This window comes from Pelophylax lessonae, assembly GCF_965119305.1.
Source record: "Pelophylax lessonae genome assembly, chromosome: 12".
NCBI classification, from domain to species: Eukaryota; Metazoa; Chordata; class Amphibia; order Anura; family Ranidae; genus Pelophylax; species Pelophylax lessonae.
Window position 1 is genome coordinate 86,840,004 of NC_138779.1, and position 23,921 is coordinate 86,863,924.

General features: G+C 44.4%; 1 protein-coding gene across 1 annotated transcript in view; it reads left to right on the top strand.

The window, feature by feature from the left end:
• The first annotated feature begins 391 nt into the window (after positions 1-391).
• Positions 392-23,921, top strand: part of MRPL20 (mitochondrial ribosomal protein L20) — a 42,148-nt gene continuing 18,618 nt past the window's right edge. Inside the window, exons 1-2 of the mRNA XM_082274112.1 lie at positions 392-550; positions 2,431-2,541. Coding sequence (XP_082130238.1) covers positions 464-550; positions 2,431-2,541 — 198 coding nt within the window. The 5' untranslated portion in view covers positions 392-463. The remainder of the gene's footprint in view (positions 551-2,430; positions 2,542-23,921) is intronic.

Below are 23,921 nucleotides of genomic sequence, written 5' to 3' on the forward strand. Positions count from 1 at the left end.
TGACAGGAGTAGGTGGGTGCAGACATGACAGGAGTAGGTGGGTGAAGGGGGTGCAGCAAGTTTAGCAGGTTTAAGATGCAACAGAAGATGAAAAAAATCTATGCTAAGGACTTCAGATATTTCGGATACCCAATGCTTTAGCAAATGGTCATTCAGGGTTCACTTAGACTGGTACTAGTGAATACAACTTTATTAATACGTTACACTAATAGCATCAGCACTGTTGTACTGCAGCCCTCCCTTACCACACATCCTGTATACGCAGCTACTGCTGCCACAAGCCCACACCTTTCTACAGAAAACCTACTGCTTTACGTTCTGTTTAAAACATCGATGTCAATAAAGCTCGCTAGAAGGGAAAAAAGCTTGACGTCAGACGCACGTTCCGAAAGTGTCAAAGTCAGAGTGCACGCGGAGTCCATCTTTGTTAAGGGCATCTAGGGCATCCAGTAGAGGGCACAGCATGGTGTTCCTAAGTTTATCACGTTGGGTTCGGAGCCGGGGTCCAGATCGGTACTGGAGAATTCAGGAGGTGCTCAAACATGCTCGGGTAAGTCAAAGGAACACGGAGGAGCTGTCTGAGGATACTGATTTCTGTGTGACCCCAGGGGTGCCTTGTGTGCCTCTTCCTGTATGCTGCATCCAGCCCATCGTCCTGCCTGATACATAGCTGGCATGGCCTGGAGAGGAGGGTTGCCACCTCATCCCTTTGAATCAGGACAAATATTAATTACACAGGTTCTGAGGCCAATATAATTCACATAAGACACAAAGTGAGTTTAATCACCACCTTATTCAGCCACAGAACCTGTGTAATTATTATGTGTCCTGGTTTAAAGGGATGAGATGACAACCCTACTGCAGAGGGATGGATGCATGGGACTGGAGCAGTCGCTGAGGATTGTGGTGTGAGGGAACTGTCTCTGGTTGTTGTGTTCTGCTATGAGCTGTAGAGGTGAGTGGATTCATCAGCAGCAAAATCTTTATTCATCCCTAACAGTACCATCTGCTTTGTGCTAATCCAGAGGCTGCCTGGACCCCGCCTGCTCCAGAGTGTGCTCAGCGCAGACAATTCACCATCCAGCCCATCCCATCCTAATAGGATTTCATGGTTTGGGGATCCTATAGAATACATAAGCAGTTCTCTGTTTTTGCAAAGCATAGTACAAGGCAGTCTACCCCCCCCCCCCCCATACTACACCCCAAATACAGCTTATCCTTTGCCAGTCATTGTTCTGTGGACCGCAAAGGTTGCCAGGGGTTCCTTGAGCAATGTGCAGTTTTTGCCTCAGATATTTGTAAGGGGCGTTCCTCGCACTGACCGCCAGCGTAAGGGGCGTTCCTCGCACTGACCGCCAGCGTAAGGGGCGTTCCTCGCACTGACCGCCAGCGTAAGGGGCGTTCCTCGCACTGACCGCCAGCGTAAGGGGCGTTCCTCGCACTGACCGCCAGCGTAAGGGGCGTTCCTCGCACTGACCGCCAGCGTAAGGGGCGTTCCTCGCACTGACCACCAGCAGGTATAGGATTGTGTATATGGGATTTTATGGTTGAGTTTTCAATACTGATTTTTTTTTTTTTTCACTGACCGTCAGCGTAAGGGGCGTTCCTCCCGCTGACCACCAGCATAAGGGGCGTTCCTCCCGCTGACCGCCAGCATAAGGGGCCTTCCTCCCACTGATCCCAATGTAAGGAGTGTGCTTCCCATTAATCCCAATGTAAGGAGTGTTCTTCCCACTGATCTCCAATGCACTTCAAAGACCACCAATGGCAATCAATGTAAGGGGGTCCCTTTTCTAGTTACCAATCTGAGGGAGCACTACAATTTTCAGTCTGTTTCCTTTCTGGCCATTATTAAAATTTGTTTCATTTCTGAAAATAATATTGTTACTGAAAATATTTTTTTTGTGTAGAGCAGCCCTGGGTCTTAAATACACTGAGTACACCACATTCCTATTCTTATGTTTATCTTTATAACTGCAAGTCACTTTTCATGATGATGTCTGTTGAGGTGTAAATATAATAATTATTAGTGGGTGTTCCCTAAGCCTGGAAATTGTTTTAAAGTGACAGTGGCAGCATTTTTGCAATACTGTCTTTTTTAAGCTCAACTCCACCCAATCCCTGAATTCCAGTACTGACTGCCCATTTAATGTTCTTCTACTCTGGCCTCTGCAGTGGATGTTCCTACACATCTCAGTGCTTATATAATGCTGTTTGGCACTGGGTGCCATTTATCCCAGAAGAAAATTGGCACTGCACCAGAGTGATGAGTCTTCAGTGACAGCCTTGGGGATGAGATGAGTATTGCAGCAAAATCTGACTTTACTTTTGTAACACGTGGGGAAATGGATTATTAATTTATTTAGGAAGGCGTCTTTTATATGATGGCAAATACCTACATCATTACCACTATTTTTTTTTCCTTTGCAGCATTTTCGAGGCCGAAAGAATCGCTGTTATAGTTTGGCGGTACGAGCTGTACGCAGAGCCTTTGTGTATTCAACAAAGGCCAGAAAAGTAAAGACCCGCATCATGAGAACGGTAAAATGCAATACTGTGTTTTTTAACATGTAATAAAGGTGGACATCTTGCTTGTATGCATTTGCAAATGTATGTGACCGTTACATACAAACTTACAATTAGGGATGCACCGAAATGAAATTCTTGGCCGAAGCCGAATAATAATGAAATGCTTGGCCGAATACCGAACGCGGTGTTTCGCATTTTTTCCATTTATTTTGCCAATTTTTTTCTCTCTCTCTTGTCCTCTCACTCTCTCTCTCTCTTGTCCTCTCACTCTCTCTCTCTCTCTCTCTCTCTTGTCCTCTCATGTCTCTCTCTCTCTCTTGTCCTCTCATGTCTCTCTCTCTCTCTCTCTCTTGTCCTCTCTCTCGTGTTCTCTCTCTCTCTCTCGTTCTCTCTCTCTCTCTCGTTCTCTCTCTCTCTCTCGTTCTCTCTCTCTCTCTCGTTCTCTCTCTCTCTCTCGTTCTCTCTCTCTCTCTCGTTCTCTCTCTCTCTCTCCTTCTCTCTCTCTCTCTCCTTCTCTCTCTCTCTCTCGTTCTCTCTCTCTCTCTCTCGTTCTCTCTCTCGTTCTCTCTCTCTCTCTCTCTCGTTCTCTCTCTCTCTCTCTCTCGTTCTCTCTCTCTCTCTCGTTCTCGTTCTCTCTCTCTCTCTCGTTCTCTCTCTCTCTCTCGTTCTCTCTCTCGTTCTCTCTCTCTCTCTCGTTCTCTCTCTCGTTCTCTCTCTCTCTCGTTCTCTCTCTCGTTCTCTCTCTCTCTCGTTCTCTCTCTCTCTCTCTCTCGTTCTCTCTCTCGTTCTCTCTCTCTCTCGTTCTCTCTCTCGTTCTCTCTCTCTCTCTCTCGTTCTCTCTCTCTCTCTCTCTCGTTCTCTCTCTCTCTCTCTCTCTCGTTCTCTCTCTCTCTCTCTCGTTCTCTCTCTCTCGTTCTCTCTCTCTCTCTCTCTCGTTCTCTCTCTCTCTCTCTCTCTCTCTCGTTCTCTCTCTCTCTCTCTCTCGTTCTCTCTCTCTCTCTCTCTCGTTCTCTCGTTCTCTCTCGTTCTCTCGTTCTCTCTCTCTCTCTCGTTCTCTCTCTCTCTCTCGTTCTCTCTCTCTCTCTCGTTCTCTCTCTCTCTCTCGTTCTCTCTCTCTCTCTCGTTCTCTCTCTCTCTCTCGTTCTCTCTCTCTCTCTCGTTCTCTCTCTCTCTCTCGTTCTCTCTCGTTCTCTCTCTCTCTCTCTCTCTTGTTCTCTCTCTCTCTCTCTCTTGTTCTCTCTCTCTCTCTCTCTCTTGTTCTCTCTCTCTCTCTCTCTCTCTCTCTCTCTCTCTCTTGTTCTCTCTCTCTCTCTCTCTTGTTCTCTCTCTCTCTCTCTCTCTCTCTCTTGTTCTCTCGTGTCTCTGTCCTCTCAAGTCTCTCCTTACCTCCCTCCCTCCCATCTGTCGATGTTTGCTGTATGGCTCCTGTGCCCTGTCACAGGCGGAGGCGGAGTACATTTGGTATCACTCCGCCTGTGACAGACCCCGGCGCTAAGCGGCTATACAGGAAGCATCCGCTCTGCTTCCTGTAGTGCCTTTCCGGCTATGTTTACAGTGATGCTCGGGGATGGCGGGTCGCCGGTCGGGGACCCGCAATCTGGGCTTACCGACCCACCATCCGCGTCATTAAAAACGTCATTGTTCGGCACAAATTTATTCGGCCTTTTTACTTATTCGGCCGAACACCGAAAGTGCTTTTTTTGCTATTTTCGGCCAAATAATTTCGGTGGCCGAACATTCGGTGCATCCCTACTTACAATGCTCCTTCGGAAATGTCTCCTTTGATGCATCCATGTACTGACCTTGAGACAAATATAGTAGCGGCTAAGCTTCAGGCCAACTGCTAAATAAAAAATGATCAGTGTTTTACCACCCTGAGGATTTATAATGCCGTCCAATCAAACCAGTCTTGTTTTTTACCGCACAGGCAGGTAGATGACCCACTTGTTCTCTGATTTAGGATGTCCGCTTCCTGGGTCGCCTGTTCACTGGACAATGAATCGGCATCATCAAATCCAAAACTGAACCTGGTGTGTAAACCAGCAAGCCTTGTGCTGGCAAACTTCAACTTGTCCATGAGCAGTGTGTGTACATAAAGCTTTGTTGAGAGAAAGAACTTCAGTCCCAGTATTGGGATGTCAAACATACAGTGCATCCGGAAAGTATTCACAGCGCTTCACTTTTTCCATATTTTGTTATGTTACAGCCTTATTCCAAGATTGATTCAATTCATTATTTTCCTCAAAATTATACAAACAATACCCCATAATGACAACATGATAGAAGTTTGTTTGAAATCTTTGCAAATTTTATTAAAAATAAAAAAAACGGAAAAAAAAAACACATAAGTATTCACAGCCTTTGGCACCAATTATGATGCTACAAGCTTGGCACACCTATTTTTGGTCGGTTTCTCCCATTCTTCTTTGCAGGAAGCTCTCAAGCTTTAGCAGGTTGGATGGGACAGCCATTTTCAGAGATGTTTCATCGGGTTAAAGTCTGGGCCCTGACTAGGCCACTTGGGGATGTTCACAGAGTTGTCCCAAAGCCACTTCTTTGTTCTCTTGATTGTGTGCTTAGGGCACTCTGGAGCAGGTTTTTATCAATGATGTCTCTGTACATTGCTGCATTCATCTTTCTCTTGATCCTGAGTAGTCTCCCAGTTCCTGCCAGTGAAAAACATCCACACAGCATGATGCTGCCACCACCATGTTTCATGGTAGGGATGGTATTATCCAGATGATGATCAGTGTCTGGTTTTCTTCCAGACATGACGCTTGCCATTCAGGCCAAAGAGTTCAATCTTTGTTTCATCAGACCAGAGAATTTTTTTTCTCATGGCCTGAGAGTCTTTCAGGTGCCTCTTGGGGAAACTCGAGGTGGGCTGTCATGTGCCTTTTACTGAGGAGTGGCTTCGGTCTGGCCACTCTACAATACAGGCCTGATTGGTGAAGTGCTGCAGAGATCTACAGAGGTTGTTCTTCTGGAAGGTTCTCCTCTCTCCACAGAGAAATGTTGGACCTCTGCCAGAGTGACCATCGGGTTCTTGGTCATCTCCCTGACTAAGGCCCTTCTACCCCCGATTGCTCAGTTTGGCTGGGCAGACCGCTCTAGGAAGAGTCCTGATGGTTCCAATATTTTTCCATTTACAGATGCTGGAGGCTAATGTGCTCATTGGGACCTTCAATGCTGCAGAGATTTTTCTGTATCCTTCCTCCGATCTCTGCCTCAATGCAATCCTGTCTTGGAGGTCTACAGACAATTCCTTGGACTTCATAGCTTAGGCTGACATGCACTGTTAACTGTGGGACCTTATTTAGACTAGTGTGGGCTTTTCCAAATCATGTCCAGTCAACTGAATTTAGCACAGGTAGACTCCAATCAAGTTTTAGAAACATCTCAATGATGATCAATGGAAACCCGATGCACCTGAGCTCAATTTTGAGAGTCATGGCAAAGAATGTGTATATTTTATGTGCATGTGATTTTTTTTTTTTTTTTTTTTTTTTGTTTTGTTTTGTTTTAATAAATTTGCAAAGATTTCAAACAAACTTCTTTCACATTGTCATTATGGGATATTTTTTTGCAGAATTTTTAGGAAAATGAATTTAATCCATTTTGGAATAAGGCTGTAACATAACAAAATATGGAAAAAGTGAAGCGATGTGAATTCTTTCCCGGATGCATTGGAAATCTTAAAGTGAAACTGAAGTTCCACTGTAAGAAACGGCGAGCAGGCAGGCTTTTATTGCATGCGCTGTCTCTTCTGCAATAAAATGCCCCTACCAGCCTGTTTACTGTCTTCTCCAGCACTGTAAACTGAGCTGCACATGTGCAGCTCAGCTTAGTGCTGGGCTCGTATGAGTGCTGGGATGACTATCTCCTGCGCATTTGCAGGAGTGAAGTCCTACCTCGCCGGCCAATGAAGATCAGCACTCAGAAAGATCCTGGCATCAGTGAGGGAGTATTGGACATGTAGGTATTTACCCTTTAGTTCCACTTTAATGGGAGTGCCGAATGTCTCCTTAACTGTTTGCTGGTGCAGTGCTACCTAAAATACATGAAAACAATCACATTGTCTTGAGCGCCAATCCTGTGCACACTTTAATAGCATAGGCAACATCCCCTTAAGAAATGATTGGCAACCACTACACTTCCTCGTTTGCGGGATGATATCACCAGCTCTGCCTAACTCGCTGTGTCACACCCACATGACTGCTTCAGGGGATCGGAGTCCGGTGATGCTAGCTGGTATTTATCATCATATTTTCTTGTACTGTTATCTCAGCTTTGCTTCCTGCTCAGTGCACTAGATTGTGGACCTCCTCATCTCCCATCAATTCCTAAAATCCCTATTTACTAAAACTCACTGCATTAACATATTAAAAATAATTGCATTAAAATATAAACATTGTACTGTATTAAAAAGAAACTGAATTTTAAAGCGGAGTTCCACTCTGGAAATACTTTTTTTAATAAAAATACCCCCGGGACAGTCAGGGCTAGTACATTCCACAATGGCTAGCTGGCTAGCCTCTGATCTGTCCCGGGTTGCACTTACCTTTTAGGAGAAATACTTACCTTGAAAAAGTATTGTCCAGCGCTGCCATCTCAGCGCGATCCTCTTCTGCGTCCTCTTCCGTCTTCTTCGGTCCCACGATGCACTGCACCGGCCCCGCCATCACTTCAGGGGCGCGCGCGTCATCCCTCCACAGCTTCTGGGCATGCCCAGAAGCTGTTTGGAAGGGAATGACGCGCACGCCCCGGAACTGACGTCGGGGCCGGTGCAGGCGCAATGATTCCTGGGAGCGATGACGTTCAGCTCCCAGGAATCATTGCAAAGCCAGGAAGCGATGACGGGCCGTGGCCGCCGAGGGGAGGAAGAAGGAAGTAAGGTAAGTATATTTTCTTCTATACGAGGTAAGTAAAAAAAAAAAAAAAATGCGATTATCCATTTGTTTTTCAGGTGACCCGGAGCGAGAAGATGGAGGTAAGTATAAATTTAGGGTGGAACTCCACTTTAAATCTCATAGAGCCTTACTTACATCTAGCGCCATCTAATGATCAACATGCTTATTACATTACAATAACTTAACACAAATAAAAATCACTAATAACGCTGTTTAAAGTAATATTAATGCCCTTTTTTTTTTTTTCAAATAACAAACATATTATACTTACTGTTCTGTGTAGTGGTTTTGCACAGAGCAGCCCCAATCGTCCTCTTCTCTGGTCCCCGCCAGCGCTCCTGGCCCCTCCCTCCTTGCAGTCGGGAAGTCCAAGCAGGCTCGCTGCTGAGCCATTCACACACAGAGCTGCAGCTCGGGCCCTGCCCCCTCTTTCCTCATTGGTTCACTGGCTGTGATTGACAGCAGTAAGAGCCAATGGCTCCCCCCGCTGCATTATTAGCCAATGAGGAGAGCTTAGGCTCTAGTGCACGTCGCTGGATCACAATGGGGCTCAGGTAAGTATTAGAGGGGCTGCTGCACACAGAAGGTGCATGAATAGAATGCATGAAGGTAAAAAACCTTCAGGGCTTTACAAACACTTTAACTCCACATTTTAGCCCTTTGGTATCAACATTTTACCGCTTATATTCATCTAGATTCCTTTTGACTAAGCTCTCTAATTTTATTGTTTCTTCTCCAATGCCTTTTTATATTTTTCAATGCCCCAGAAGTGTAAACAAGAAGGTTCCTTATTAGGATCTAAAGAAAATGAATTGATATTTTTTTTTTTTTTTTTACATCCTATGACTATATTATATAAATGTTCCTGTATTCTCTTCCCCCAAGGCCTTATTTGTGCAGTCTTGGTATTGTAATTGTATTTTTTGATATTATTTAGTTTGGCCATTAGTTTTCCAGGTAACCATAATATCATCTACACATCTTCTGTACGGGTTTATTGTGAAACAAAACCTGATCTTCCCACTGGGCCAAAAAGATAATGGCCAAGGTTGGCGCAAATTTCACACCCATTGCTATTCCCATTATTTTTGCATTAAACAAATCTCCAAGCATTCTGTTGGTATTTTTTCTGTTTACGAAAGGAGCAAGAAAGAAACAATATTCCTTATCCCACCCACTCAGCGCTCATGTGTATGCAATACTCCTAGGATCAGCCTTGTATATCTAGCAATGCAGCAAGATGTACTCATATGCCTATATATCCAGCGAAGCAGCTGCTATACTCAAATCATACCATAAAAAAGGTGCGTATAAGAGCCTTAGCCCAAATAAACACTAGCAGCGCTAAAAACCGCCTCTGACGAGGTTAAAGGTATATGGCAATTATTAGCAGCCTGACAAAGTAGTGAATAAATATAAAGCCTTAAAGTTCATGAGTCCATAATATTTTCAGGGTGAAGACACACGAAAGGTTGGAAACTCGTTGTGTGATGAAACACAAGACTTCCTTATCGATCACTCAGCAACCATCATATCCTTCACCTCACCACTGTGCTCCCCCCCCTTGAGAGTGGACACGTACCCTTAGCGCTAGGGTTTAGCGCTTTATTCAATCAATAATCCTCCACTTCCGGATGGCGATCCCCTCAGGATTCCACTCCAACTAGTAGGGATATAGGCAGCACCTCCTCCTCTCCTCTCACATAAAGGGGGAACAGATACCTCCTCCTCTCGTCTCACATAAAAGGGGAACAGATACCCATAGCGTAATATGTACAAACAAGGCTTTATTAAAAGGTTAAAATCACACTCACATGGAATCGGATGTATTATGCGAACAACATATCCAAGGCACAAGACCCGGTCCTCCCGCTACTAACGTTGTCCCCACTGAGCCACACGGTACGGGTGATCCAGCCACCCTATCGCGATGTTGCCCGGACTCAAATGGCGTTTGGTGCTGGGGATCCTCTGGGATGTCCTTGGTGTGGAACAGAATGACCGCGTGCTCACGCCCTGACGCGTTTCGTCGGCACTGGACTTCTACTGAGGGCGTGAGCACGCGGCCACATCACCTCATCTTTATACCCCTATGGGAGGAGGGTGGGGGTGTGTGCTAAACGGAGGGCGGGGTCCTCCGCCTCGTGGGCGGCCGGAAGGAAGTCCGCCGCCAGTACGCATTCAATCTGCGTTGGTGGCCGGAAGCCACTCCACCGCTGTTCTCCAGGTCCGTTCATCCGGACACTGGAGACACCAGAAGTGACGTTTAAAAGCTCCGCCCCTCGCTGTGTCCACCTATCCTGAACCTCGGAGGGACCGGAAATGACGTACGTCGCTCATCCCACCCTGCCCTCGAGGCAGGAAACAGGAAAAACATCAGAGGTGACGCTTAGAAACTCCGCCCCCCACTGAGTCCGCCTATCCGGAAACAGCAGGGACCGGAAATGACATACATCCTTCGTCCCGCCCTGCCCTCGAGGCAGGAAACAGGAAGTGGAGCCAGCTGTCATCCACTTGTCCGGACCGGAAGCCGGAAGTGGAGCTCCCAGTCAGCACATCCTACCCCTATGATACACCAGAGCGGAATAAACCCCCCTACGTGCATATGATGCGAACTCCTAAACAAAGCAAAGCCTCATCTAGGTCCCACCCTGCCGCAACTATACTACTCACTAAGGCCGGCTTCATGACCGTCCCTGCGGCCAGTGGGGACATCGCCATATACATTCCCTCATATATTCCTCAACATTAATTGCATTGGCACACACTTAATGCATCCATCTATTATCTCATAACAGATATATAACTAAAATGAAGGAATATGGGTATAGTTGACACATGCCTCAAATATGCAAATCAAATATCCTCAACAGATACGAAACTAAAAGAATAGGTACAAACACTGATTCCCAGCAAGAGCCTACTATTGCCCGCCAGGCTTTATCCCATCAATGTTATATGTAAATCAGTGTGACAATAATATGAACACTGGTCCTTAAATTCTCTTAATGAATACTCTCAAAAGTTTCTTAAAATACTGATCATTATGACACGATATTGTATATATTCTACCCTTTATAATGGGGATATCGCTTCAGCTATCACCTTATGTCGGTGCTCCCCAGGGGAGCACCAATTATACCGCATGTGTTAATGTCTAAAAATGGGCTCACTGATTATAATTACAGTAATATATCTGACCAACTAGGTCCTGGTGTCACTTATCATTCTTGATTGTGGTGCTCCATATCTGGTAACACACTGTCGACATATAAACTAAAACAAACAAATATGCAACAGCCATACAAATGGCCTGACTGACCACTATTAAAGCTGCATACCTGAATCACTGAATAAAACCATATATATACGCAGGAAACTGGTGGTACCAGCTTAAAGCGTGTACCGTTCACTGCGAAAGCTCAATGGGACCTACCCTGCAGGTACCCACGAGCTATTTGACATACAGTACTGGTATCCAGGAGAAAGAGAATATCAAGGAGATATTAGTAGTACTTTGAAAAAAACAAAACGAAATAAACCCAAAAACAAAAAACATGTAAACCAAAAAAGAAGAAGAAGGTTCCAATTGCGAAATGGCTAGTACTGATCCTTCTGGACTAGTAATCACTAATGAAGCAGTTGATATCCAACTCCACGTTCATACCATTAGGGGCTAATGCGTTAGTTTGATAGATCCAGAAGGTTTCTCTTTTTGAGAGCTCCCTGACTCTGTTGGAGCCCCTCCATACCTGTTCCACCTTCTCAATCCCCCAAAAACGCAACCCCGAAGGGTCCTTGTTGTGATGGTACTTGAAATGTAGAGGAACACTGTGATATTTATAACCCTTTCGGATGTTCCCTATATGTTCTGAGACCCTCTTGCCCAGAGTTCTCTTTGTCCGACCGATATAGATCAGCCCGCAAGGACACTGCAAGCCGTATACCACATGCGTGGATCTGCAGGTGATCAGGTCCTGAATCTCGAAGGAACGTCCGTTAGCAGATGATGTAAAGGACGTATACCCCCTCAGATGAACATCAACCTGCCTACAGGCCTTGCAATGTCTACAAGCATAAAACCCAACTCTGTTATCCCAAAAAAACTTTGGTTTTACAGGTGGGTCGAGAACTTTTTTGACCAGTCTATCGCCGAAACTCGGAGCCTTCCGGTAGATGAAGACTGGTTTCTCGGGGATCATTTTACCTATAAACTTATCCATTTGCAAGATATTCCAATTTTTTCGGAAGATTTGCTCCACCTCTTTATGCTGGATGTTGAAATCTGTTATGAACCCCCACTGATGTCTATCATTGGGCGTTTTGATCTTATCACTCAGACACTCGCTTTATGGAATTCTTCCGATCTCGTTCATTGTTTGTTCAAGATCTTTTGTCGGATAACCCTTTTCACAAAAGCGTTTCATGATCACCATTGCCTGTTGTTGGTAATCTGAGTCGACAGTACAGTTCCTTCTCACACGAAGGAACTGTCCTTTGGGGATGTTCCTTAACCATGTGCTATGATGTCCACTCTGCACAGGTAAATAACCATTCCGGTCCGTTGGCTTAAAATAAGCCAACGACACTAGACTGGAGCCCTGAATCATGATTTCAACATCCAGATAATGAATTTTTTCCTTACTCCAATTAAACTCTAGCTTGATATTGTTTCCATTGGTATTGAGGTCATTCGCAAACGATATCAAGGAGGCTTCGCTACCCGCCCATACAAAAAAGAGATCATCAATGTATCTCTTGTATAGGACGAGCTCGTCCCTAGCGGCGGCATTAAATGTAGCGATCCTCCCATTCCCCCATGAAGAGATTCGCTAGGCTCGGGGCATACTTAGCCCCCATGGCAACGCCCTTCCGCTGAGAGAAGAACGTGCCCCCATACCAGAAATAGTTATGGGACACACAAAATTGTAGTATCGAGCCTAGGAATCTCCTCTGGGGGAATGGGATATCCGGTCGTTTGCTTAGAGCCCAATTTAGCGCTAGAAGGGCGTCATCATGTTGAATGACCGTATAGAGAGAGGCCACGTCGGCCGTAACCACGTACACCTCTCCCTGCGGTAACTCAACCCCTCTGATCATGGTAAGGAAATCCTTTGTGTCTCTCAGATAAGATCTGAGAGATTGAACGCTGTCCTGCAAAAAATGATCGAGGTACTGCCCAATTCTGGAGGTGACCGAATTAATGCTGTTCACTATCGGTCTAGGTGGAGGATTTGTATCACTCTTATGGATCTTGGGCAGCGTGTATATAGTAGGAACTCTACTATAGCTCGGCACCAGGAACCTTCTTTCCTTTTTTGTAAGTATTCCATTTTGATAGCCCGTATTAACCAGACCTTCCAACTCTCTCCTATAGGCAAAAGTTGGATTGCCTGGTAAAACTCCATTGGTGGAAGTATCAGATAACATCTCAGACAGTTGTTGGTCATAAAAACTCTTGTCTAAGATCACCACCCCCCCACCTTTATCAGCCGGCCTAATGATGATATCTTTGCGTTTCTCTAGCAATTCCAGGCCCTCTCTTATATACCAAGGATTTACATCCTTCTTGGGTTTTATTCTTTCCAAGTCCCCAAGGACTGATTGCTTGAACACTTCAACACATTGATTCGCCGGCTGAGGTGGATTAAAGAGCGATTTGTTTTTAAGGCCACTATCTTTACCTATTAGGCCATTACCAACATACTGAGTTTTTTTCAAAACATTTTTACTAGGGTTTAAAAAATGCCGCTTCAAATTAATTTTTCTAATGTATTTGTGGATGTCCACATAAACATTGAATTTATTAATTGGCCTTTGGGCTGCGCATTTTAACCCTGCGTTAAGTATGTTGGTCTCTTTTTCGGTGAGAGCGGTGTTTGTCAAGTTGTATATACCCTTTACTCCCTTTCTCTCCTTCTTTTTTTGGTATTTGAGTCCACCTCTACATCCTCTGGTTGTACGTCTACCCTGGGCCAAGGGCGGTCCTTTAGGTTGTCCAGGTGTGGGAGCTGGGGCCTCCAAGAGTCCATTTGGGCCCCTACAGGTTTCCCTCTCCACGGTTTCCCCCTCCTCCTCCCGCCTCTGCCTCTTCCCCCCCTCCAGGGAAAAGGGTGATTCTGGGCCGGGGTTCTCGGATTTTCAAAACCCGGTGCCTCATTGTACCTGTTGTACGTGGGCACAGAGTAAGTATATCCAGAATCGTACTGGTACTGCCCCTGTTGCGTGTTGCCCCTGTATGGACCACTAGGGGCTCCCTGTTGCCAATCATTCCTTTGTAAAGGGGCAGGAGGACATCTCTCCTCCATCTCTCTTGAATTGGCATAATGTATCGGCTCACCCCTATAAGGGGTAGAGACCGTACCTACTGTGCGATTACCTTTTCCTTTACCTTTACCTTTCCCACGAGGGGTATTTCTCGGCATAGATGTCCGAGGTACTGCTACCGGTGCCAATGACTGGGGCACCTGCTCATGGTTGGTAGGTAGTGGTGGCATCTGCCAGGCATATACCATGTTGTTTTTAAAATCTTCCATATCCCTACGGAATTTTTTGACTTTCTTTTTGTGCGTCTCCCGATCAACCTTCTCCAATTTTTTCTGTATATCTGTATTGAACTTAATTACCTGAGGCGAGTCCTTCTCAGGTTCAATATTTGCCTTTATCTCAGCTATTCGTTTCTCTAAAATGGTCATCTTTTTCTTTTTCCGTTTTAAAACCAGTTCCTGTAACTTAATGCCCATGTTATTAAAAAAATTCTAGCCATTCCTTCTGACTGGCCTCATCATCCAAGCCATCCTGTGGGGTTACCTCCCACCTTAGGCTCCGCATGATGATTTCTGTTTAGTTCCAAGTTCATTATCCTTTTCTATTGCCCACACAGTGGCTTTGGCTGGATAAGTATTCAAATTTTGGTGACCTCACTTCTGGTTTCAGTAAATGGCAGTTTCCCAGCTGATCTATTGCATTTTAAGGCTGTCAAAATGGGCTCAGATCTCCCCAAAATGAATCCTTAAAATGCAAAAAAAAAAAAAAAATCATAGAAAAAAGGTTTAAAAGGCCACTTTGATTTTAGAAGCCTCACTTCCGGTTTCAAGAAATGCCAGCTAACCGAGACCTAAACAAACAAAAATATTACAATAGATCCAGGATCTAGAAATATATTGAACAGTTGAGACCAGGGTTTAGAAAGAAGACACGTTGGAGCTATAGTGGGGGATATTCTTCATTCTTGATAAAGGACCTGTCAAAAAAACGTTTTGTAACAGTACACTGCTTTTTTTTTTTTTTTTTGTGGGTGAATGGATAGGGGTACAATGTAACCCATTGTCCTTCACATGGGGGGGCCTTTCCTAAAGGGGGCTTTGGGATTCCGATAAGCTCCCTGCCAGCAGACCCCCACAACCACTACCAAGGGTTGTAAGAAAGAGGCCTTTGTCCCCATCAAGTTGCTTTGGGGTGGGAGGGGCAGAGCTCCCTCGCACCCCCCCCAATGCATCCCCCCCAACCTATGTTGAGTACATGTGGCCTGGTATGGTTCAGGAGGGGGGGGTGCTCGCTCGTCCCCTCCCTTTCCTGACCTGCCAGGCTGCATGCTCGGATAAGGGTTTGGTATGGATTTTGAGGGACCCCATGCCATTTTTTTGTAAATGTTGGTGTGGGGATCTCCTCCACGTCAATACCAGACCCGAAGGGCTTGGTATGGACCTGGGGGGGTCCCACACCTTATTTCCTTTTTTTTTATTTAGCTGTCAGCGGGGGAGCTGATGACTCATCAGCTGTTAAGGACGTGGCAGCCAGCTTCCTGGCCGGCTCCTTAGCAACCCGCTATATACAGAGTTTGAAGGAATAAAAAAATGCGACCTTTCCAAAAACGCACTGGCTGCAAAAATCATAAATGTGAAAATGTACCATGAGAAACCATGTTAAATTGAAAGTAGTGTGTTTCTGCAAACTTCAAAATGCACTAAAAAATGCATAGGTGTGAATGTGGGGTCAAAATAGATCCAGGATCTAAAAATGGATCGAACTGGTGACAGGATCTAAAAATAGGCCCAATATCTAAAAATAGATTGAATTGGTGACCTCAGGATCTAAGAATAGATTGAACTTTTTTTGTCTTGATGTGTCCAGAAATACTATATACCGTATATACTTGGGTACAGAACATACTGTTATATACTTTTTAATTACATATTGCTTTATGATAAACCTGGATTTCCCCTGATGATGCACACTGGCCTTATGTAGGAATTCTATCTGTACTCCACTATTGTCCTTTTTGTAACCTAACCTGCATATCTTTAACTGTAATAAATGATGGTGGATTGCTGGAGAATTTGTGACTAGACTAAGGGACATGCATGCCTTGCTTCTTATCTATATACTGTCTATCATTCTTATTTTGAATTGTAAACCTCTTTTATTTTTCAATATAAAAAAAAATAAAACTGAGACCAGGATCTAAACATATATTCAGGATCTAAAAATAGATTGAATATTTGAGACCAGGATCTAAAAATAGATCTAAGATCTAAAAATAGATCCAAGATCTAAAAATAGATTGAACTGTTGAGCCCAGGATCTAAAAATAGATATAGATCCAGGATCTAAAAATAGCTCGAACTGTTGAGACTGGGTTTTAAAAATAGATCCAGTATCTAAAAATAGATTAAACCTTGAGACCAGGATCTACAAATAGCTCGAACTGTTGAGACCGGGTTTTAAAAATAGATCCAGGATCTAAAAATAGCTCGAACTGTTGAGAGAAAGATCTAAAAAAAGATCCAAGATCTAAAAATAGATTGAACTGTTGAGACCGGGTTTTAACCACTTCAATACAGGGCACTTGCACCCCCTTCCTGCCCAGGCCAATTTTCAGCTTTTAGCGCTGTCACATTTTGAATAATAATTGCACGGTCATGCAACGCTGTACCCAAACAAAATTTGTATCATTTTTTTTTTCCTACAAATAGAGCTTTATTTTGGTGGTATTTGATCACCTCCTGGGTTTTTTCTTTTTTGTTAAACAAATAAAAATACCGAAAATTTGGAAAAAAAAAGTTTTTTCTTTGTTTATGTAAAAGTTTTTGTTTCTCCTGCACTGACGAGGTGGCACTGATGATGAGGCACTAATATGTAACAATGATGGGCACTGGTTGGTGGCACTGATAGGCGATACTGATTGGCTCTAATGGGCACTGATAGATGGCACTAACAGGCAGCACTGATGAGGAGGCATGGACAGGCAATACCAATGGGCACTGTTCGGAATCCCTAATAGGCACTGATTGGCATCTTTAATGAGCACTGATTGGCATCCCTAGTGGCATGGGTTGCCATCCCTGGTGGACTCTAGTGGGCATCCCTGATGGGTCTGCACAGACAATCAGTGCGCTGATTGTCAGCGTGGACCCACCCCCCCCCCCCCCCCTGTCGAAGCCACCGATCGGCTGTCCTCTACTCATGCCTTGTCAGCGCAAAAGGAGGAAAGCCGATAAACGGCACTTCCTGGTTAGGATGTGACCAGCTGTAATTGGTCACAGCTGATCACAAGGTAAAGAGCCTACGTCATAGTCTCTTTACCGGGATCCGAGATGCGGTGTGTCAAAGTGACACACCGCACCCCTGATCGCCTCTCTGCGTGCCCTCACGAGGGCACACGAGCGGCTTATCCTGCTGGACGTCATGTGATGCCCAGAAAGGATAACTTAACAACTTTTGCGGCTGTCAATTTGCTATATGGCGGGCTGAAAGTGGTTAAAAATAGATTGAATGTTTGAGACCGGGATCTTAAAAAATAGATCGAATGGTTGAGACCAGGATCTAAAAATTGATCCAAGACTTAATAATTGCTTGAACTGTTGAGACCGGGATCTAAGAAATAGATCCAAGATCTAAAAATAGCTCGAACTGTGAGACCATGATCTAAAAATAGATCAAGGATCTAAAAATAGATTGAATATTTGAGACCAGGATCTAGAAATAGATCCAGAATCTAAAAATAGCTCGACCATTGTGAGACCAGGATCTAAAAATAGATCAAGGATCTAAAAGTAGATTGAACTGTGAGACCAGGATCTAAAAATAGATCCAGGATCTAAAAATAGACTGAATAGTTGGGACCAGGATCTAAAAATAGATCCAAGATCTAAAAAATAGAATGAATATTTTGAGACAAGGATCTAAAAATAGATTGAACTGTCACTGTGAGACCAGTATCTAAAAATAAATCCAGGATCTAAAAATATTTTGGACAGTTCGGACCATTATTTAAAACCAGATTCTTGATCGAAAAATAGATCGACCAGTTGGGACTAGAACCTAAAAATAGATCTGCTGCATTAAGTTTGGCTTGGCTGACCACTGTGTCTACAGTCCTCATCATGGCCAGATCAATGGTGTCCTTATTGCTGAGAAATACAGGCAGATACTTATCCATCATGCCATACCATCAGGGAGGTGTGTGATTAACCCCAAATCTACTGTGTAGCAGGACGACCCCAAACATACAGCCAATGTCATTAAGAACTATCCTTTAGCAAAAGAAGAACAAGGAGTCCTGAAAGTGATGGTTTGCCCCCCCCACAGAGCCCTGATCTTAATATCATTGAGTCTGTCTGGGATTACATGAGGAGACTGGAATTGCATGAGGAGACAGAAGGATTTGAGGCAGCCTACATCCACAGAAGATCTATGGTTCATTCCCCAGGATGTTTAGAACAACCTACCTGCAGAGTTCCTTCAAAAACTGTGTGCAAGTGTACCTAGAAGAATTAATGCTGTTTCGGAGGCAAAGGGTGGTCACACCAAATATTGATTTGATTTGGATTTCTCTTCTGTTCATTTACTTTCCCTCTTGTTAATTGATAAAAATGATCTATTATACCTTCTTTTCTGAAAGCTTTCCTAATTTACAGCATTTTTTCACACCTGCCTTCCAGGAGCTTGCAATCTAAGGCCATTAACTCACATTCATACATACAAATCTTAGGGCCAATTTAGACAATATTCAGCTAACCTACCAGCATGTTTTTGGATGAACTTGAAATACCCGGACGAAACCCACACAGGCAAAGAACATGTAGGTGGTGCATTTTTTTTTAGTTCATTAATTTGTTTGAAATTGCCTGCATGCTGGAATGTTTTTCACATTTTTGTCTGATAATTTTTGTTAGTATGTCTATGTTGGAATCGGGTATAGATAAAAGTGGTGGTTATTTGTAGCGTTGTACTAGAATTGAGGTTGTATTGATTTTTTTTTTGTATTAACCACTTCCTGACCGCTGGACATCATATGACGTCCAGGGTTTAAAGTGGGGATATCTGAAAGATGCCTGCAGCTGCAGGCATCATTTAGATATAATTTTTTTTCAACCGGCGATTCCCTTCACCGTAAGAACAATCCTAGCGGCTGTTCAGCCCCCTTGATTGTTCTTACAGGCGGCGGGAGGGGGGACGTCCGCCTGTGTTTCTACCGGCTCGCCCGTGTGATCCGAAGAAGGAATCGGCCACTAACGGAAGTACACCATAGAGACTGCCGGGGACCATCACGTCCGGCCTGGCAGTTATCAATAGGGATGCACCGATCCGACTTTTTTGGACCCGATACCGATATCTGGCGTTGTGAAATCGCTGATACCGGAACCGATCCGGAGCTACACACAAAGCAAGCGGCTGCAGTACAGAGCAAAGCCGCTGCTTCATGTGTGTGGCTTCTCTTCTGGACCTATACAGAAAGTAGCGGCTCCCATCCCATACTACTGCTGCACCTAGTAAGGGATGGCTGAGCCTTTACCAAGCAAAAACTGGATCGGCCAGTGGATCGGTCAATGTTACCGACCCCCTGATCCATCTAAAATGGCCATATCGGCGCCGATATCCGATCCGAAATATCGGTTCGGTGCATCCCTAGTTATCAATACTGGCGTTTTTTTTGGGGGGGGGGGGGGATTTTAGGCTTTCCAGCCTGTAGGAGAGATCTGAGGTCTTATTGACCCCCAGATCTCTCCATAAAGAGGACCTGTCCTGCACTATTCCTATTACAAGGGATGTTTACATTCCTTGTAATAGGAATAAAGATGATCCAAAAAAAAAAAAAAAAATGAAAGGGAAAGTGTAAAAATTAAACAAAAAAAAAAAAATTTAAAGTGCCTTCATCCCCCTCCCCGTGCTTGTACGCAGAAGCGAAGGCATGCATATGTCGTAGCCACATATGTAAACTGCCTTCAGTCCATACATGTGAGGTATCACTGCGAACGTTGGAGCGAGAGCAACAATTCTAGCCCAAGACCTCCACTGTAACTCTAAACTGGTAACCTGTACACATTTTTAAAGCATTGCCTATAGAGATTTTTAAGTACGCAAGTTTGGCGTCATTCCACGAGTGTGTGCAATTTTAAAGCGTGACATGTTTGGTATCTATTTACTCGGTGTAACATCATCTTTCCCATTATACAAAAAAATTGGGCTAACTTTAGTGTTTTGTTTTGTTTTTTTCTTTGAATTCATAAAACATTTTATTTTTTCCAAACAAAATGTGTTTGAAAAATTTCTGCGCAAATACCATGTGACATAAAAAGTTGCATTTTATTCCCTAGGGTCTCTGCTAAAAAAAAAATATATAATGTTTGGGGGTTCCAAGTAATTTTCTATGATTTTTACATGTGGGAGCAGAGTGCCAGAAATGGCCCGGTATGGAAGTGGTTAAGGTAGTATATTGCACAAGATTATATCAGGGCCGAAACAACGAATCGATTATGAAAATAGTCGTCAACTATCTGTGTCCCAGAGATTTCCATTCACATGCCGTACTATAGCAGATAGAGGGAGCATACCCCCTGGGCGAATGCATTCTTTGTTTACATATCTTGAATTACAGTGCAGCACACATACAGCTCAGTACACCATCCATACATTACTGACACCAAAGTGAATGGGTGAGGAGCAATGCATCATTGGACATATAGTCCTGGGCAGGAAGTGAGTGGTCCTAAAGGCAGAAGTTTCTTTACCTTGCTATAGAGGCACTCTATACTATACTCTGCAGCTTGCTATTGGGGCACTCTAAAGGCAGGAGGAGCCATTCGGCGGGGGACCTCAGAAGAGGAGAATCAGGGCTGCTCTGTGCAAAACCATTGCACAGAGCCAGTAAGTATAACAACATTTTTTTTTTTTTTGTTACATTTTTTTTAATCTGCCCAACAACAAATTGGCTAAAAAAAAAAGCATAAATAATGCAAAATGCAAATCGCAGCAAAATTACTTGCGCAAAAAGCACAGATCAAAAGCAAACTGCACTGGGATGAACTGAGCCTTATGCTGGCCATACGTGTATCGATTTTCCCATGAGAATATTCGTACAAAAAATCTTTGTACATTCGCTGAATGAAGCAATGTCGTTTAAAGATTTCTCTTGCTTTTAACATTCAGTTTTAAAATGAATGTACTTTCTGAATGAAAACCACATACGCTGTCTGAAAATTCCTTTGACCAAGAAGTTTTCTAATCTTCTCCTTTGAAGTTTCCCAACCACTGTGGTAAAAAATGAACATCGATTTGACCCCACTAACGATTAGAAAACCAAACGAACATTCTTAAAATTAAATTTTTTTGAAGGAAGACATTGTTTTCGTATGGCCAGCATAAAAAAAGTCTGTTTTTTTTTTTTTTTTTCTTTTAAATAAAAAATCTGAGTCTGATGATATTTACCAGATTTAACCTCTAACAGTACAGTATCTCACAAAGTGAGTACACCACTCACATTTTTGTAAATATTTTATTATATCTTTTCATGTGACAACACTGGAGAAATTATACTTTGCTACAATATAAACTACTGATTGTACAGCTTGTATAACAGTGTAAATTTGCTGTCCACTCAAAATAACGCAACACACAGCCATTCATGTCTAAACCGATGGCAACAAAAGGGAGTACACCCCTAAGTGAAAATGTCTAAATTGGGCCAAAAGTATCAATATTTTGTGTGGCCACCATTATTTTCCAGCACTGCCTTAACCCTCTTGGACATGGAGTTCACCAGAGCTTCACAGGTTGCCACTGGAGTCCATTCCACTCCATGACGACATCACGGAGCTGGTGGATGTTAGAGACCTTGCTCTCCTCCACCTTCCATTTGAGGATGCCCCACAGATGCTCAATAGGGTTTAGTTGTGGAGACATACTTAGTCAGCCTGTGTCAGGGTTCTAGTCGTACCCGCCAGACGGCTAGGCGTGGCCACCCCACTGGTGCCTTTCAGAGGTATTGAACCTGTGTCCTTCTGGTTTCCCAGTCTGCAAACTAGCCTCTGAGCCACTTCAGGACTTTGGAGAACTCCTGTTTATTCCTGTATTGCCTGCAGCACTAGGGGGCTGGATTTCACCAGAGGCTCAGACCTGTCAGTAACTCTCCAGCTGTATTTGATACCTAATTAACAAGGTATAAGACACTGCCCCTCCCTAAGGGCAGTGTCAGTTCATTGATTCTGGTTTCCTGGTTTGGTTCCTGTTGTTTGAGTTCCTGCATTCCTGTTTGTTTCCGGCATCTGACCCCTGGCTTCACCTGACGGTTCTCCTGCTCTAGTCCTTGCCTGTATTTGGACCTGGTTATCCTGAACAGCCCCCGTGCACAAACTCACAGGCCAGGTGGCTTCTTACCTGGTCACCCTGGTCTGTGTTTGTTTGCAAGGGTGAGCATAAATCTCTGCCTGAATGACTCCCAACAAAGGTAAGCCTTGACAGAATGAACTGACCAAACATGGAGTCAGCAGAGATGTGCAAGATGCTAACCCTGCAAGTGTCCAGCCTGGCCCAGACTGTTTCAGAGCTGCAGCGTGAAATTCTGTTACTTAAAGGCACAGTACGCCCAGTCTCGGAACCTGCATATTCAGAGCCGTTTGTTGTCATGCCTGAGAGATTCAATGGTAGTCGTGCTTCTTTCCAGTGCTTTAAGGTGGACTGCGAAATTTTATTTGCCTTAAAGCCTCGGACATATGCCAGTGACTTTATCAAGGTCCGTGCAGCTATCAATCTGCTGTCTGGATGGATCAAGACATGGGCACACCAGATGTTGCTTGCTCAGAATCCTGTCCTTGACAGCTGGGTGTCCTTCTTGACTGCATTGGACTCGCAGTGTAAGACCTCTAGAAAACCGTCTACTCCAAGGTCAGGTTTCAGAGAATCCAAGATACCCAGAGACAGGGAATACCAACACCACACGTCAATGTTGCCATCTTGTGAACCTGTTCATAGAGAAACTCCAGAGTTTTCCCGTGTTCCTGCCGACTCTGAAGAACCCATGGAGATAGGTCTCATAAAGATAAAGACCAAATTGACACCTGATGAAAGAGACCGGAGAAGAGGCCGTGGTCTCTGCTTTTACTGTGGAGAAAGAGGGCACTTTATCTCTCTGTGCCCTACGCGCCCTCCTAGACCTCGGGCTCTCCATTTGGGTGCTGTCCAGTTATACCCAGTCAGCAATACACCTCTGTCTGTGAATTGCCAACATTGTTGTCACACAAGTTCATGTTCGTCTATGGCCAAAGGTACTCAGACCACTGTGATTGAAACCACCAATGTCCTTCAGGTACCTGATAACGTGACCTCTGTGACACTTCTGTCTAAAGCCCCAGAAGAGGCAACGCTGTCTCCTGAAGATGCAGTTCTTATTAGTACCAACACTACTTCAAGCCTGCTCGAAGAAGATATACCACCAGACTGTACCTATGCTTCTGATGGTACTGTAGTCTGCAAAAAAGACTTGCGTTTATTTGAGGAGGCATTGCGTGCCAGACGCTCCACTCCTGCTGAGGAAAATGTTCACGCCCGGCGGGCGTCCCTAAAGGGGGGGTACTGTCAGGGTTCTAGTCGTACCCGCCAGACGGCTAGGCGTGGCCACCCCACTGGTGCCTTTCAGAGGTATTGAACCTGTGTCCTTCTGGTTTCCCAGTCTGCAAACTAGCCTCTGAGCCACTTCAGGACTTTGGAGAACTCCTGTTTATTCCTGTATTGCCTGCAGCACTAGGGGGCTGGATTTCACCAGAGGCTCAGACCTGTCAGTAACTCTCCAGCTGTATTTGATACCTAATTAACAAGGTATAAGACACTGCCCCTCCCTAAGGGCAGTGTCAGTTCATTGATTCTGGTTTCCTGGTTTGGTTCCTGTTGTTTGAGTTCCTGCATTCCTGTTTGTTTCCGGCATCTGACCCCTGGCTTCACCTGACGGTTCTCCTGCTCTAGTCCTTGCCTGTATTTGGACCTGGTTATCCTGAACAGCCCCCGTGCACAAACTCACAGGCCAGGTGGCTTCTTACCTGGTCACCCTGGTCTGTGTTTGTTTGCAAGGGTGAGCATAAATCTCTGCCTGAATGACTCCCAACAAAGGTAAGCCTTGACAGCCTGTCACCTTTACCCTCAGTTTCTTTAGCAAGTCAGTGGTCATTTTGGAGGTGTGTTTGGGGTCGTTATCATGTTGGAATACGG